This window comes from Alexandromys fortis, unplaced genomic scaffold (genome assembly GCF_014885135.2).
Source record: "Alexandromys fortis isolate MF-2015 unplaced genomic scaffold, M_Fortis_MF-2015_v1.1 scaffold_56, whole genome shotgun sequence".
NCBI lineage: Eukaryota > Metazoa > Chordata > Mammalia > Rodentia > Cricetidae > Alexandromys > Alexandromys fortis.
This window is the reverse complement of record NW_026067935.1, coordinates 8,865,211-8,880,003: the sequence shown is the minus strand read 5'-3', so window position 1 is coordinate 8,880,003 and position 14,793 is coordinate 8,865,211. Positions and strand designations below refer to the sequence as shown.

Here is a 14,793-nt window from a genome sequence, read left to right as displayed (position 1 = left end):
AGGTATCTATACCCCTTCCTTTCTCTGTGGTGTCTAGACTATTTTCTTGGCATCTAGAGACTTCTCTTTGAGTGTCTAGAGCATTTCCATCTACTGATTATTTTATCTTGCATCTTCAATTTCAGTTTATCTTGTAATTTCAAAACAGATGATCTCCATTGTCTCAGTCTACAGAACTGTGGGAGGCAAGCAGTTGTGGGACACGGTATACTGACTCTTAAAACAAGGAAACGGGGGCTGGAGAGATGGCTGAGAGGTTAAGAGCACTGGCTGCTCTTCCCAAGGTCCTGAGTTCAACTCCCAGCAACCACATGGTGGTTCACAACCATCCAAGATGAGATCTAGTGCACTCTTCCAGCCTGCAGGCATATATAACACTGTATACATAATTAATAAATATTTAAAAAAAAGAAAAAAAACCAAGGAAACGGAAGCTCGCAGGCCTAGGATAAGACCCCGTCTTTCTATTTCCTGTTCTGATATTTTTTTGTACCTCGTTGGGTGCCTTCTCTGCATTCCGTAGAACTTCATGGAGGACATGCAAAAAATATTCATTGGTGATGCTTAATGAAAAATGAGGTCTTAAACACACGCTTAAGGATCAAGAACCTTTGGATTTACTGTTTTTGATGGACTGTGTTCTAGAGATAGCTGGGCAACCACAGAAGACCCACTGTCCAATCTTACACCATACATTTGTTACTATTCAGAAGATTTGCAAGTTGTAGTTTCATGGAAATTTATCTTAAAGAGGCCACAACGCCAATTGGAATATCATAGGAATCAGCCAATTGCCTTGCTCACCACTGTCCATAGTGTGGCAGTCAAAGGTGAACCCCAGAGGCCCGGGGAAATGTCCACCCGTGTGACAGAATTGATAGGACAAGAAGCAAATGCTGAGACACATTTCTTTAGAACCCAAGTCCTCCTCTCCCTGCCCCAGACTTTGGACCCACTTAGAATAAGTAGTTGGACGGGCCATTCATGAGGTACCTGTGTTACAAGTTCACCCTTGGAGGCCATGCTGCCGTCGGACTTCCCTCCTTGCCTGTCCTGTGTGAGAGAGAACACAAACAGCCTTTGAGAGGGACAAAGGCTACTGCAAGGACAAGATCAAAGCATTACAAGAGATAGCAAGAAAGAACTCGGACAGGTAGAAAGCGGTGAGGTTTTCAAAGTGGAACTTCGGAGCTCAGAAACGAATATACCCCACAAGGTTCTCTAGGCTTCTGCAGACCCCATGATGACTGTAACCTGTGATTACATCACCTGTGGTGACTGTCACCTTGGGGCATGGTAGGGACTGAAATAGGCGGAAATCTACCCGACTGCAGGCTTTAAAAGCAGGCCGTATTCTCGGTTTCCCTGCTCAGCAGGACTTGACGCCATGGCGTGGCTACTGTTCCTCACTTTGCTTGTTCTACTTTCTTGTTTAAAAGTTCATTGTTTATTCTAATGACGTTTGTCTAGCAGACTGCCTGGCTTGATAGTCTGTGTGTGTGTGTGTGTGTGTGTGTGTGTGTGTGCATGAATTCATGCACGCAAGCATGTGATTGCTGTCTCTGCAGACAACCCTGGTTTTACCTGATCTTCAAGAGTTTTATCAAGAGAATCATGAAGCATGTCTGCATTTAACTTTTTCAAAATTTTATTTATTTATTTATTTATTTATTTATTTATTTATTTATTTATTTATATGTATGAGTGCTCTGTGTGTATGCATGCCTGCAGGCCAGAAGAGGGCATCAGATCCCTTTATAGATGGTTGTGAGCCACCATGCGGGTTCTGGGACTTGAACTCAAGACCTCTGGAAAAGCAGCTTGTGCTCTTATCGGCCGAGCTGGCTCTCCAGCCCCACACATCAAACTTTTGTGCTATTGCTTGTTTAGCTTTATATCTTTGAGCATCTCTGCTTTTGCACCTAGGCACCCGTGCTGTGAGGAGCTGTGTCCTTGTCTGTTGATGGAGTAAATGCTTGCATTTCTCCACAGGAGGCGTGTTTTGGGGATATGGAGTTGGTATATGTCTAACTTAATGGAAACTGACAAATGGACTTCCAGAGTGGTGATTTTCTCAAAGGATTTTAAATGAGAGAAAAGAAAAGTATCTGTTCCAGGCAGGGGTGAGAAGGGAGACTCAGTGGAGATAGTTTGAAGATGGAGGTGCAGGAGTCAGGAGGCAGAAAAGGTTCCAGGTGGGAGCAAAGGGAGCGCACTTCATCTTCATTTGTTTCCAAATATGTCTGAGACACTTGGGTAGGAGCCCTTGAGAGAGAGGAGATCCATGTGTGAATGCCAGAGATAGCTTGACAGGGATGAAGGAGGCCAAGCAACCCGGCCTGGGCCGGGTGGTCCCTTGAGCTGGGCTCTGCCTGAAAGATGCTCAGAAGGGATGCTCCGAACACGTGGAAGCTGCAGCATCTGTGTTCTCGCCCAATCTGCCTGGGGCAACACTGGCTTCTTTTCAACCTTCACCAAAGCATAAGCCCTTGGGGCTTACGTTCCAAGAGGTTGGTCGTGTAGGCAGTAGGTTGGCCAACAGTGGGGCTCTGGAACCCTCTCTGCCTTCTCTCTAGACTTGCCCTTAGAACTGGTGGGGAAACATGGAGGCATGTGAAGTTGTGGGTGTCGCCTGTCTCTGACCCCTGAACCTAGAAAAGCCAGAGCCCTGGTAGGGGGAGGACCACTTACTTGGGTGATGGGGTATATGGCGGTAGGCAGCAGAATGTGGTCTTTGAGCTCCCCACCATCACACACCGCCGAAAATTCACATCTGCGGTGAAACTGGAAAAAGAAAAAATGGAGACAGGATGAGCGGAAACGACAAAAGAAACATCAGAAAGGTGGGTGTGGAGGTTTTCTGGGCAAGAGAGCTGTCTAGTGCCCCTACGTCTTGGAGCACTCCCAACTTTGGCTTTAACAGGACTGTTGGTTATGTGTGTGAACACGTGGTGTGTCTGCCAGGGTCATAGAAATGAGATCAAGAGCTACCCTCCAAGTGTGGCCCTCTGTGTGGATTCTGCACTTATGCCCCTGGATTTCTTAGACATTCTGAAGGAGGCCTGCCTCTGGGAATAAAACCGTAGGAGGTTGGCGTATAGAGACAACTGAACCATCGCATTGTGTGAGTCCCTTTGTCTGGCTTGGGGGAGCCTCCTCTTTAGGGCTGATACCTAACCAGGGACCACAAGACACTGCCCAGAATTAGCGCTGGGAGGCAGGCTGGGCAGCCTAGGTGGCACCTGTCATGTTTAGAAAGCTGTGGACGCTGGCATGAACACGGGAGGAGCATGGCCAGGCCCCTGGGCGCGCCAGGGCGCTGCTGAGAGGAATGTGCCTTTGAGCCAAGTTTTAACGCTAAGGTGTGGAGAGTGAGCTTTCCAGTATCTGATCCCTGCTCCAGTCTGTGGGGACCCCAGCCTCAGGTGGAGGAGAACTCACAAGCTAGCCTGCTCTTCCCAACAGCTAGTCATGTAGGCAATAGGGTGACCAACTTCTTAAATAGCCCTCTCTCTGGGCAACTTGAGGAGTCATCCGAGGCTGAGAACCTCAAATTGGGGTGGGGGGTTCTGGGACCCTCTCCTCCTTCTCTCTAGACTTGCCCTCTGCAGGGATGTTCACTGCCCCGGCTATAGCTTGAGCCAATCCCACACTGAAAAGAAGTAGGACCGCCCTGGGCACCGACCCACCGTCATCCGGCACCACACGCAGTGCCGCGCAGTGACACTCTGGTAGCACTTGATACTTTTGTGGCACCGGTCACACTTGACGGAGGAGTTCCCTTCCACCCACGCGTGCTGCATCACCTGTGGGAGGGAAGGGAAGGATACCAGGGAAGGCAGTGGAACCACACCCCTGGGCCCAGGGTACCAAGAACTGGGAGGCGCGAGGAGCCCAGAGGGCCCTGTTTCCTCAGTAGTGGAAGCTTCTTTGGACGCAGAGTTCCTCGCTGCCTGGCCACCGTGCTAAGCACAGAAGATTAAAATCCTTCTCCGCTTCTGTACTAACTCTCACCAGGCAAGCTTCCCGCCTGCCAATCCTCTGCTTTGCCAAATTCACTAGCGAGCCCTGTCCTCATGGGAGACCCTTTCTGGGAGTCAGTGTGGTGCGCGCGTGGGGGGTGGGGGGAATGGGCGGTAGTCAGAGGGCTGGAGTGCGGACCCAATCTTCCGGAGTCGCCTATTTTGCACCTAACACCTGGGTGCCTTTTGGCCAGTTTCGGAACTTCTCTGAGTCTTTGGACCCCCCTCTTTAGACACCAGCATGGGGTACCTCTGGGATTGGGGAGGATGCAATGAGCCAGCACATTTGCAAATCTTCCCGGGTATTCTCTTCTCAGTCAAAGCTGCCCATCACAATCACCTGGGGGTTCTCCAGAAGGCCTAGTGCCCCGCCCACACTCCAAATAAATGAGTCTCTGGGGTTGGGCCCCAGATATTTGACTTAAATGTCCCCGTGTGATTTAAATTCACATGCATTAACATGCCCTGCGTGCCTATCCTATGTAACCATAGCTGAGAAGCAAAGTCTAAGTCAGGGTAAAACAGGTCTCTTTTTATGCCCATTTCTTGGCCATCTGGGTGCAGCAGCCACCTGGCTGGGAAATGCCACCAGGGCAGATCAGGAGGGTATGTGTGCATGCCTCAAGCAAAGAGGAGGAACCTCTGACCCATTGCCTGGGAGCATCTGCACTCAGATCTCTCCCGGGAGTCCCACAGAACTCAGAACTTTCCACCAAGGTGCCCTGAACTGCAGAAGAAAAAAGCCGTGGAAGGAGTGGTGTGTGTGTTCGCGAGCGCACATATCTTTGAAGGGCTCAGCTTCAAAAACTATATTAGAAACATGCAAAATATCTACATATTATCCCTATTTGCATTAAACAAGACTAAATGTTTTCAGTTACTTAGCAGTTGTGCGACACTATTCACCCAGAATATTTTCGCTATAATTTATTGTTCCAAAAGAGGTGTCACACTTGGCTCGTGGCTTCTCACCTCCAGCGGCCTCGCTGAGGGTACAAAGCAGTCACTTGGTGAATTTGTCATCTACGCGGTCACACTGAATATGCCCTGAGATTGTTGTTTCCGTTTTGCAGAGGGACACGTTGAGGCTTTAGGAAGGTAAGTGACTGCCCTTGGGTTCTAAGGCTGGTGAGTAGGGACCCATAGAGACCCACGAGCCAGGTCTTTTGACTTAAGCCCCAGGGTTGTTGTTCGAGTACCATGTTGTTTTTTTTCCAGCCTGTCTGGGGTCGGAAGAAGTGGTGGGAGATTTGGGGTGTCCCTGCAGGCTCACAAGGCTGTGGTGTACTCTGCTGGCCCATCAGGAGAGTCACCCTGTTCTCTGGGTCAGATGACTAGAGTACGGGCAAAGGCCCGAGCATAGGAGGCCCGCTGTGTGTTCTGATGGGAGCCAGGCATGGGCATGGAGGGGTGTGTATGAGCAGTGTGGGGGAGGGGACGAGGGTCATGCTATGGGGCATGCATATGAGGAGTCTGAGGTCTGAGGAGCCCTCTGAGGTGTGAGGCGCGTCCTCCCCGGAGGCCTTCGGGGGGGCTGTGAGCTCCCACCTTTTCACCATCTCCTGACTCACATTCTTCAACTACATCGACCCTCTGCAGCAATGCGGATAATCTTCCCCTCGGTTTAAGGGCAATCTAATTCCAGACTCAGCAAATGGCACCACCCAACAGCCAGAGGAGCGCTGGGAGCCATTCCCGCAGCCTGCCCTCTCCTCCTCTGCACCCACATGCCTAAGTCCTGGGGCTGCGCCTCTCAGCTGCCTGGCTAACTCCTTCCTTCCCTCATCTTCTCTGCTTTATTAGTGAAGTCTGTCGGGGCACTCAGACACAACCAGTCATGAAAGGGTGGATATAAACAGAGCCAGCCGGGCTCTAGCCTTGGGGCAGCACCTCTTCTGTTGTAACTGCTGGAAGAATGCTCTTCCCCCTGGCTTCTCTCCTACACCAGCCTCAGAAAGAGTCACGTAATTAACAAATTCACCATCTCTTCATGTCTGCAGTGTCTCCCCGACCCTCCACTGCTTTCTAATTCTGGAGCTGGTCTCCCAAACCCTTATCACATCGGGCCTCATCACCTTATGAGGCTCCTTGTTCTCCCCTGTAATCATCTGACCCAGCCATTTCTAACCTCTAACCAAGTCCAAGCCACAGTCACACGCGTCTCCATGTCTGTACACAGGAGCCCCTTCTGCTTGAATTGCTTGGCCCTCCTCTGTGCCCTGCGAAGCTCTCCTGGTTTCACGAACAAAGCCAGCAGCACCTCCTTTGAGGAGCTTTTTCTTTCGAGCCTCAGCTGCACACTCCACACGGCCCTATTGTGAGAGCACACGCCTCACGACTATGTATTTGCACTATTCACACATGCCTGTCTATCCTCCGTAATCTGGGCAGCATTTGAGTGGACTGGATACCACGTCTCAGAACCTGCGGTTGCCCTGGTACAGCGCCTGGCATGCAGTGGGCCTCAGGGAGATGCTGAATGGATTGATGAATGCGTGGGATGGCTTAGGGGTGGTCCTTGAGACAGAGAAGGAACTAGAGAAATCTCTCAGAGCCCCTTCCTGCATAGGAATCTGTGATGATGGCCATGTTGTCCCCGAGGCAGCATGCATTAGAATGAGCCAATAGGTGTCACCAACCTCACCACTCCTTTTGGCTTTTGAGTATGTTTTCACACATCCAGGAATGTTTTTGGACACACAGCGTTGGTGGACAGTGTATTTACAGTCTGGAAAAAAGAGAAAGGACTGTGCTTATGAACACCACCAAGGGAAGATCCAGCCCCCTCCCCGGTGCACACACTTCAGTGAAGGCTTGTTTCTTCTTCTGGGTGACGGTCAGTGAGGAAAAGTGACATATGGAGTTGGCCTGGCCTAGCAGAACTCTAACACTGCTAGTGTTCTCTGAGCAGTCTGCTGCTGCCTCCCAGTTCTTCCCTAACACTTCCACTTTCTCCATGAAGCAAAGTGACGTCAGAAGGAGCAGTGAGAAACAGATGCCATTGTATGTCAGGATGCCAACAATGAGTGACAGAAAGGCCATGATCACTGGGATGATGGATGCTATTGGACACCACAGCACCTTGAGTAACTGTTTTGCCCAGGATGGACTGGGCGGTGGTGGTGCACACCTTCAATCCCAGTACTTGGAAAGCAGAGGCAGGTAGATTTCTGTGAGTTCAAGGCCAGCCTGGGTCTACAGAGTGAGTTCCAGGGCAGCCAGGACTACACAGAGAAACCCTGTTGCTATAAAACAAACAAACAAACAAACAAAGACCAACAACAAAAAATGATAACAACAACAACAAAGAAAAAGAAATAAAGAAAAGAAAAGAAAAGAAAGAAAGAACTTCAGACTCCTCTGTCGATGTGCCCACAGTGGCTTCCTTTTCTCTTTCTGGGAAGGGACTTTGCAGTGTGAACATTTGTGTGCGGCACCACGTGCAGGATCAGATTAGGCAATTCCACATTTTGACACTGTCACTGTAACTGTGATTATGCAAACAGCAAAGGAGCAGAGGTCTCATACTTAGCAGGAATGGGAACATGTTGATGAGCTGATGCAGAGTGGGCGGACCTGTTCTTCAGCCTGCCCACTCCCTGGAGTCCAGTTGGTATCTGCTATCTGGCCACGAGGTGGCTAGCAGGGCTCAGTGCACCCACATTTGCTGCCCCCCTGAAGCTTCTGGCTTTTGTCGCATCTCCTCTTGCTCTTTCCCCATCTTCCCAAATTGCCTCTTCCTCTCCCCTTCCCTCTGTTTCTTTCTGTGTTCACCTTCTTAGTCCGGATCTAATTGCTCATTTGTGCTTATGTTTCTGCCTTCCCTCCAGTTTTACTAAATGGATTACAAAATGAAGTAAACATACAATTTCATTTTTCATTGCACTTCTAGAATATAGAGTGTGTTCTCAACTAATTAGAAAGCACCCCTAAGCACACATGAAATGAACGCTGGCTAGAAACACAACTGCAGTTAGCATGAGATGCTTTTAACTTGTGTAAGAACTCTAAATCTTTTTCCTAGGAGACCAGTGGTCCGGGACTCCAGCCGCAGCAAACATCTTGTCCATTTGACTCAGCTAGACCCAAAGCAGGGCACAGAGGCCTTGCTGTGGAAACATGAGGGGTGATCCCACCATCTGGGAAACAAATGCCTAGACTGTCCCTGGAATGGACCAACTAACTGTGTGCCAAGCGGACAGAGGCCGTGGGCAAAGACCTGGAGGATGGTTACTCACAAATGCAGCTCAGGCCTTGCTTCCGGACACCCATCAGCATGATGTGGCAGAAGTTGCAGTACGTGGGCTTCTTGAAATGCTTCAGGGTCCAGGCATGCCTTCCGTCCCCCATGGAGCCCTGCAGAGGTAATGGCAGTGAGCAGTGGAGCTGGGACCCCACCCGGAAATCAGAGGCTGCCTCAAGCTGGTAATGTTCTCTTCTCAAACTTGGAAGAGAAGTTTTGCAGTCGTTAACAAATTCTTAGTGTGCGTTTTCTAAAATTAGCATACACAAAAGAAGAGAACGTCTGAATGGAGGTGGGAGAGGAGCTAAATAAACCCTTTCAGACCTGGATTCCTGAGGGATAAATGGAAGAGCAACTTGGTGTGTCTGCCTGCCTGCATTTTTATCTGCCTATCGACCTGTCTATCTATCTATCTATCTATCTATCTATCTATCTATCTATCTATCTATCTATCTATCTATCTATCTATCTATCTCACCTGTCTATCTGAAGAGTCTTTAATAATTGCAATCTTTGACTTGCCAGCATCCCTCCTTGGGCTTCAGTCTACAGAAAACTGTTTTTGAGAAAACAGATGAGCATTATTGTGCTGGTCAGATGCAACATTATTTCAAATAGTGAAGAGCTAAAGATACACTAATGGTTCCCAAATCGCTAAAATTGCAGATATGATAGGGTTTTATGACTCTAGCTGTAGATATAAGACTAATGGGAAGCTGGGTGTGGTGGCACATGCCTTTATCCTAGTGTTGAGAGGCAGAGGCAGATGGATCTCTGAGTTTGAGGCCATCCTGGTCTACATAGCTACAGGCAGGACACCAGGGCTGTGGAGAGAGACCCTGTCTTAATCTTAAAAAACAAATAAACACGCACGCAAACAAACAAAAATATATTTAAATATATCTAACGGTAAAAGATTCTATGTACTTGTTAGCCAAAGTTAGCTGTGTCTGGAAGACTGTGCATTGTTTTCTCCCTCTTTAATTTCTGATTTCTTTTATATTTTCTGAAATTTCTCCGGTGAGTATAGACTAGCATAATTAAGAACAATTGCCTTAGTAAAAACAATGTACTTTTTTTTTTGAGACAGGGTTTCTCTGTGTAGCTCTGGCTATTCTAGAACTTGCTCTGTTGATCAGACTGGATTCGAACTCAAGAGATTCACCTGCTTCTGCTTCCCAAGTGCTGTGTTTAAAGGCGTGCACTACTACCACCTGGCTAATAATATACTTCTTATACCAACTTAAAAATTTTTAGATTTATTTTATTTTATGTATATAAACATTTTTCTTACACACACACACATACACAAACAATCACACACACATAGTCACACAAACACACGGTCTCTCTCTTTCTTACACACACACACACACACTACTGGCATGCTTATACCAAGTTTCTGCAAACAGGTAAAACACTAAGGTGAGGGCTGGTGATGAGATGGCTCCGTGGGTAGAGGCGGTTGACAACCTGCGTTCAACAGGATGCACCGAAAGGGTAACTCTTGAATGCTGTCATCCTCAGACCTCTCCATGCATTCGACCATGTGTGGAGAAAGCCCCGCTCCATGTAAAACATACATGTAACTATAGCAACAACAATTCTAAAGAGAGACCTAGAAAGGGAGTGAATGTTTTTTCGTGAGCGGCTCAGGGGCAAAACTCTCCTCAGTCACATGTGTGAGCCGTGCCTCATGTGGTCACCTCTTCCTTGGCATGCCAAGTTCCATGTCCCAGCTCCTGGTACACTCCCTGGCTTGAGTCTGGCTTTGGGGGCATCTCTCCTGCTGAATCTTTCCCAGGGTTCCATCCTGAGCAGCACTGGGTGTGGTCTGAAGGGCAGTGAAAACTATGCTTGAAAACTTATCCTTGGATGTGTGGCCAGGGGCATGGAGTCCAGTCCTAACATCTGTGTGTCCGTGCTGTTGGACTGATCTCTGTGATCAGCCCTGCTGCTGGACCTAGATTGTGATCCTTGGAGTCCACGTTCTTTGTCAAATTCTTATCTATTCCCTTGACTTTTGTATCCTATGTTCTTCAGGACCCTTTTCAAGACCTGAGTTGTACCGACTTAAGGTTTCCACTTCAGGATGCAGATTTGCGGGGGGGCTAGCAATTCACAAAAAAGACCAGCTGACTTATCCCTTTGGCAGATATCTGCCCCTACGACTTGCAGTGATGATGATGATGATGATTACGATGATGATCATAAATGTTATTCTAGTCCCCTGACAGATCCTAGTCTGTACAAAATATTAGGGGGTATGAAAGTTGTGGAAGAGTGGTAAGTCTGTTACTAGTATACAGTTTAAACAACAACAACAACAATAACAACAATAAAACAAAAAACAAAAAACATTCAGGAATTATGTAACTAGGGCCAGTGCCACAGGAGGAAAGAGTGACAGACAGTAGTCAATGTATGCCTTTTTCTACCACCTTTTACAAGGGTTTCCCTGGGCAGAAGGAAACTCAGCACCCTGTCAGCAGATCTGCTTATTCATGAACTAAAGGACCTTCATTTTATCAGCAGACACCTCTGTTATCTAAGCTGTGTACCCCTCCCCCCAAACCCTCAGCTCTAAGAAGCAAATGCACCAAGGGGCCTAAATAAAGCTTCTACTTAGGTTATAGCGCCATCGTGTGGCTTGCTCATTTCTGGGTAGGTTTTGCCCCATTGCTGCATTTGCCTGCTCCGTGTTCTCAGAGGTCATCTGTGTGAGTGAGAACTTTGGCAGGAAAGCAGCAGGCCATACAAGACATTGATGGGCTTCCTCTAGAAGCCTGGATGTTGCTCATGAAAGAACTTGTTTAGCCCACACTTAAAATAGATTTAAAAGGATTTTGATTAATATCAATAAAATTACATTTATTTTTTGTTTCCCACGTTTTGTAATGTGAATTCTAGTTTTATTCAAGGCTGATTTGAAGGGAATGCTGGAAAGGATGCTGAAGGAATACACAAGCTTTACCTGCTGCTTCCACAAGCGTGGGCTCTTTCCACACGAGATGTCAGTGGGACTTTGAACATCAGCATGGTCAATGCAGGGAGGAGAACAGAAATTGGTTCTTTATGCTTAAAATATCTCAGTTTTGTTCCATCAGATGAGAACAAACCAAACCAGCAACACTGTGTCAGGATAGCAACCAAGCTGAGCTCCTCTTTTGATCCAGGGCCTAGTGAGTGATGACAACAGCCTGTCTTGCTTCTTGGGGCTCTTGTGGGTTCTCATATGTGTAGCCCCTCAGCAATGAAGGTCCCCAAATAACTGAGTGTGGCAGTTGGGCCTCTGCTCAGACGTGTGCCCTTGGGCCAGTCCTGCACCCCGCCAGACCATTTGTAGACCGGAAGAGCAGGACTCACCGAGGACTCTTCCAGACACATCACGGACCCTAAGAGCCAGAACGTGTTATCAAGCCCCACCTGGTGTGCGGGCCTGTAAACCTAGCTACTCTGGACACTGAATCAGGAGGACCACAAGTTCAATCGACAAGACCTGCCTGGGCTCCAGAGCAAGTCTGAGGCCAGCCTGTGCCATGGAGTGAGCTGATTAAAAAATGAGAAGTAAAAAGGGGAGGTGGGGATATAAACCAGGGGGAGTGCTCGCCTAGCATGTGTGAGGCGTTTGGTTCAACACACACACACACGCATATATGTATGCACACGCACACACACACACAAAATAGAAGACAGAGTAAGGTATCAAGATCTTGCTTATTCTTTAGGGATAAATCAAATGCCCTCCAAGTTTCTCCTTCCTGCTCTGACTAAGGTGTAGGGTGTTGGAAAGTGTGGGGAATTTGGAGCGAGGTACAAAACCTAACTCCTCTTCTGCTCAGAACCTCAGTCTTCCATCTATACAAAATGGGGTAGAAAGATCTACCTTATCTGTTTTGATTGCTAAACCAGTCATGAAAGCCCCTCAGCAGATCACTATTCCCCTGCTCCCTTCCTTCCTTTGCCAATTCCTTTAATTTAAAATTTTTACATTACGCTTACTTATTGGGCAGAGGGTGAGCATTTGTGTCATGGCGTGTGGTGGGCAGATGACAGGGAAGCTTGTTATTTTCTTTCCCCATGTGGGTTCTGGGAATCGAAGTCAGGCTATCAGACTTGGTGGCTGGTGCCTTTGTGTGCAGAGCCCTCTGACTGGTTCCTTTCCTAGCATCTTACAACCTAACTTGATGAAACATGAGATTCTCCTTGACGTTTCTTCCGCACTTGGCCTGGTTGAGTATGTGTCTTGCAGGCAAATGCTGTGTTCTCTTAGAGTGTGAACAACAGAAAATTTCCCTTAATAACAGTACATCAAAGGTTTTCCAGATGAAAGAATGTATTTTGGGCATGAGCAAGTGAAAGGAATAAAAATACAGAGCACCCCAGAGCCAGCCTGGAGTGCGTGGCTTGCCTATCAGGAAGTCTGGAGCAGACACTGGCAATGATATAGAGCCCAGACATTTAACGTGAGTGTACTGACTTACAGAGTCGTCCATTCCCAGGAGGACCAGCAATGGGATGGTGGTCATCCCCCCATGGACCCACTCCTGTAGAGACACAAAGCCATCCTTGTCGTAGTCCATTCCTTGCAACATCTCCTTCAGGATCTGTGAAATGTGAAGGACAGTGGTTCATTCCCACCCTTTTCCGGATGCCTCTGCTCTCAGTGTTCTCTCTGCTCTTGTCTTACAGTTTCCGTTTCACCCGGTTTCCTTCTAAGTCAGAGTGATCGAAGTGACAAAGGACCAGCAGGGACATTGGGGTTCTAAGTCCAACTCTGCCCTGCCCTGACCTTAGGTGGCTCATACTAGCTCTCTGGGCTCTAGGTCGCTCATCTTCAAACAGAAATAATACCGCTGTGTTTTCAGAAATGCATGAAAAAGGTTTAATCTAACACCTGGTACACGGTGCCCGCCAGTGAGGTTAACACTAACAGCTGATGGCTGACAACTTTCCCCCAAACTGTTTGAGGCTCTAACCTCTGTGAATTTCTATCAGAAAACTGTCTCTGGTGGGAAAGTTGGGGGAACTGTGATTTCTCCCGTGTCTACACTTCCTTCTGTTGCCTTAAGTATCTTCCTTGTTGGAGAAATGGGGGGTCCAAGCATAGGGCTCCAAAGAAGCTGCTGAGGAGGTCGTCTGGGGGCACCATACAGCACACATATAACCATTGCACCCACATCCCCGGTGTGCCCACTCTCTCTCGAGGATGCTCCCCCTGGAGTCAACTGTGCTCATAGAAACTCACAGGCCTGAGCTCTGTGGGGTCCCACTCCAGGTACTGCGCGATATGTAGCATTTGGTTCACAATCTGATCCATCTCCTAGAAAATACCAGGAGAGAAATCATCAAAGGGAGAAAACCAAAGTTGTTGTTTTTGTTTTAATCAAAATAAGAGCAAAACTCAAAATCAAAACTGATGGGAAGGCAGGCGGGGGGGGGGAGTGAGGGAAGGTGGTGTGACATACTACCATCTCACAAGGGCAGCGGTTTTCTCTTGTCTTGACCACAAAGGCCACTGGCTAGTGGATGCTTACAGAGCATATGTAAACCAGAGCCGCACAGAGCACCTGAAGTACTGACTCCAAGCCTCTCCCTCCTCCCACCATTCTGTCCTTTGACCCGAAAACCACAGGGAATCTTGAATTTTGTTTTCTCTTTTTTTTCCCTCCCTCCCTCCCTCCCTCCCTCCCTCCCTCCCTCCCTCCCTCCCTCCCTCCCTCCCTCCCTCCCTCCCTCCCTCCCTCCCTCCCTCCCTCCCTCCCTCCCTCTCTCCCTCCCTCCCTCCCTCCTTCCCTCCCTCCTTCCCTTCCTCCCTTTCTTTCTTCCTTCTTCCCTCCCTCTTTCTTTCTTTCTTTCTTTCTTTCTTTCTTTCTTTCTTTCTTTCTTTCTTTCTCTTTCCTTCCTTCCTCACTTCCTCCCTCCTCTGTCCCTCCTCCCTTTTCTCCTGTAAGTTCTGTGAATGCAGATGAAGACAGGCCTCTCTGCTGTTCTTATCACTTACTCTCTATTCCCACACCTCAGCAGACAGGGCTCTATCTGTCTGCCTTTGGAGTCAGGTTCACGTCCTGTGTTGGTCTTGGCTCAAACACTGATTTAGATTTATTTCAGTATCTCCTCTTTCCTTTGTATTCTACTCAACACTGAGCCTAGAATTTGGTGAACAGGAGGCTTTTAAGGGCTTGTTTGCCTGATGGATTACCCCTTTGGCACCAAGGCCTGTCTCTACTTAACATGTTACCAACATGCCAGATGCTGGCAAGTCGGTACCTAGAGGGAGCCATGGAAACACTGCACTGTGCTGGCGAAGTATCCGGTGTCAGCTAGTGTCTTTTGTATGGATCCTACCTAAGATGTGCACAGTGAGATTGTTCTAGGAGATGATGTGGGCAAACTGAAGATTGGAAAGTCTAACTTCCATCATGCAGAATTTAGGCCTAAGTCCAGCAAGCCAAGCCTCAACAGCCATTAGCTTTTAAAGACACATTTTATATTTAATGTGTGTATGTGTGTGTGTGTGTGTGTGTG

General features: G+C 48.1%; 1 protein-coding gene across 1 annotated transcript in view; it reads right to left on the bottom strand.

Moving 5' to 3' along the window:
* LOC126504264 (diacylglycerol kinase gamma) overlaps positions 1-13,656 on the bottom strand; it is a 113,651-nt gene extending 99,995 nt beyond the window's left edge. Inside the window, exons 1-7 of the mRNA XM_050146496.1 lie at positions 13,514-13,656; positions 12,750-12,872; positions 8,261-8,378; positions 6,662-6,750; positions 3,690-3,806; positions 2,692-2,784; positions 994-1,053 (exon numbers count right to left, since the gene is read on the bottom strand). Coding sequence (XP_050002453.1) covers positions 994-1,053; positions 2,692-2,784; positions 3,690-3,806; positions 6,662-6,750; positions 8,261-8,378; positions 12,750-12,872; positions 13,514-13,585 — 672 coding nt within the window. The 5' untranslated portion in view covers positions 13,586-13,656. The remainder of the gene's footprint in view (positions 1-993; positions 1,054-2,691; positions 2,785-3,689; positions 3,807-6,661; positions 6,751-8,260; positions 8,379-12,749; positions 12,873-13,513) is intronic.
* Between the last annotated feature and the right edge of the window lie 1,137 nt (positions 13,657-14,793).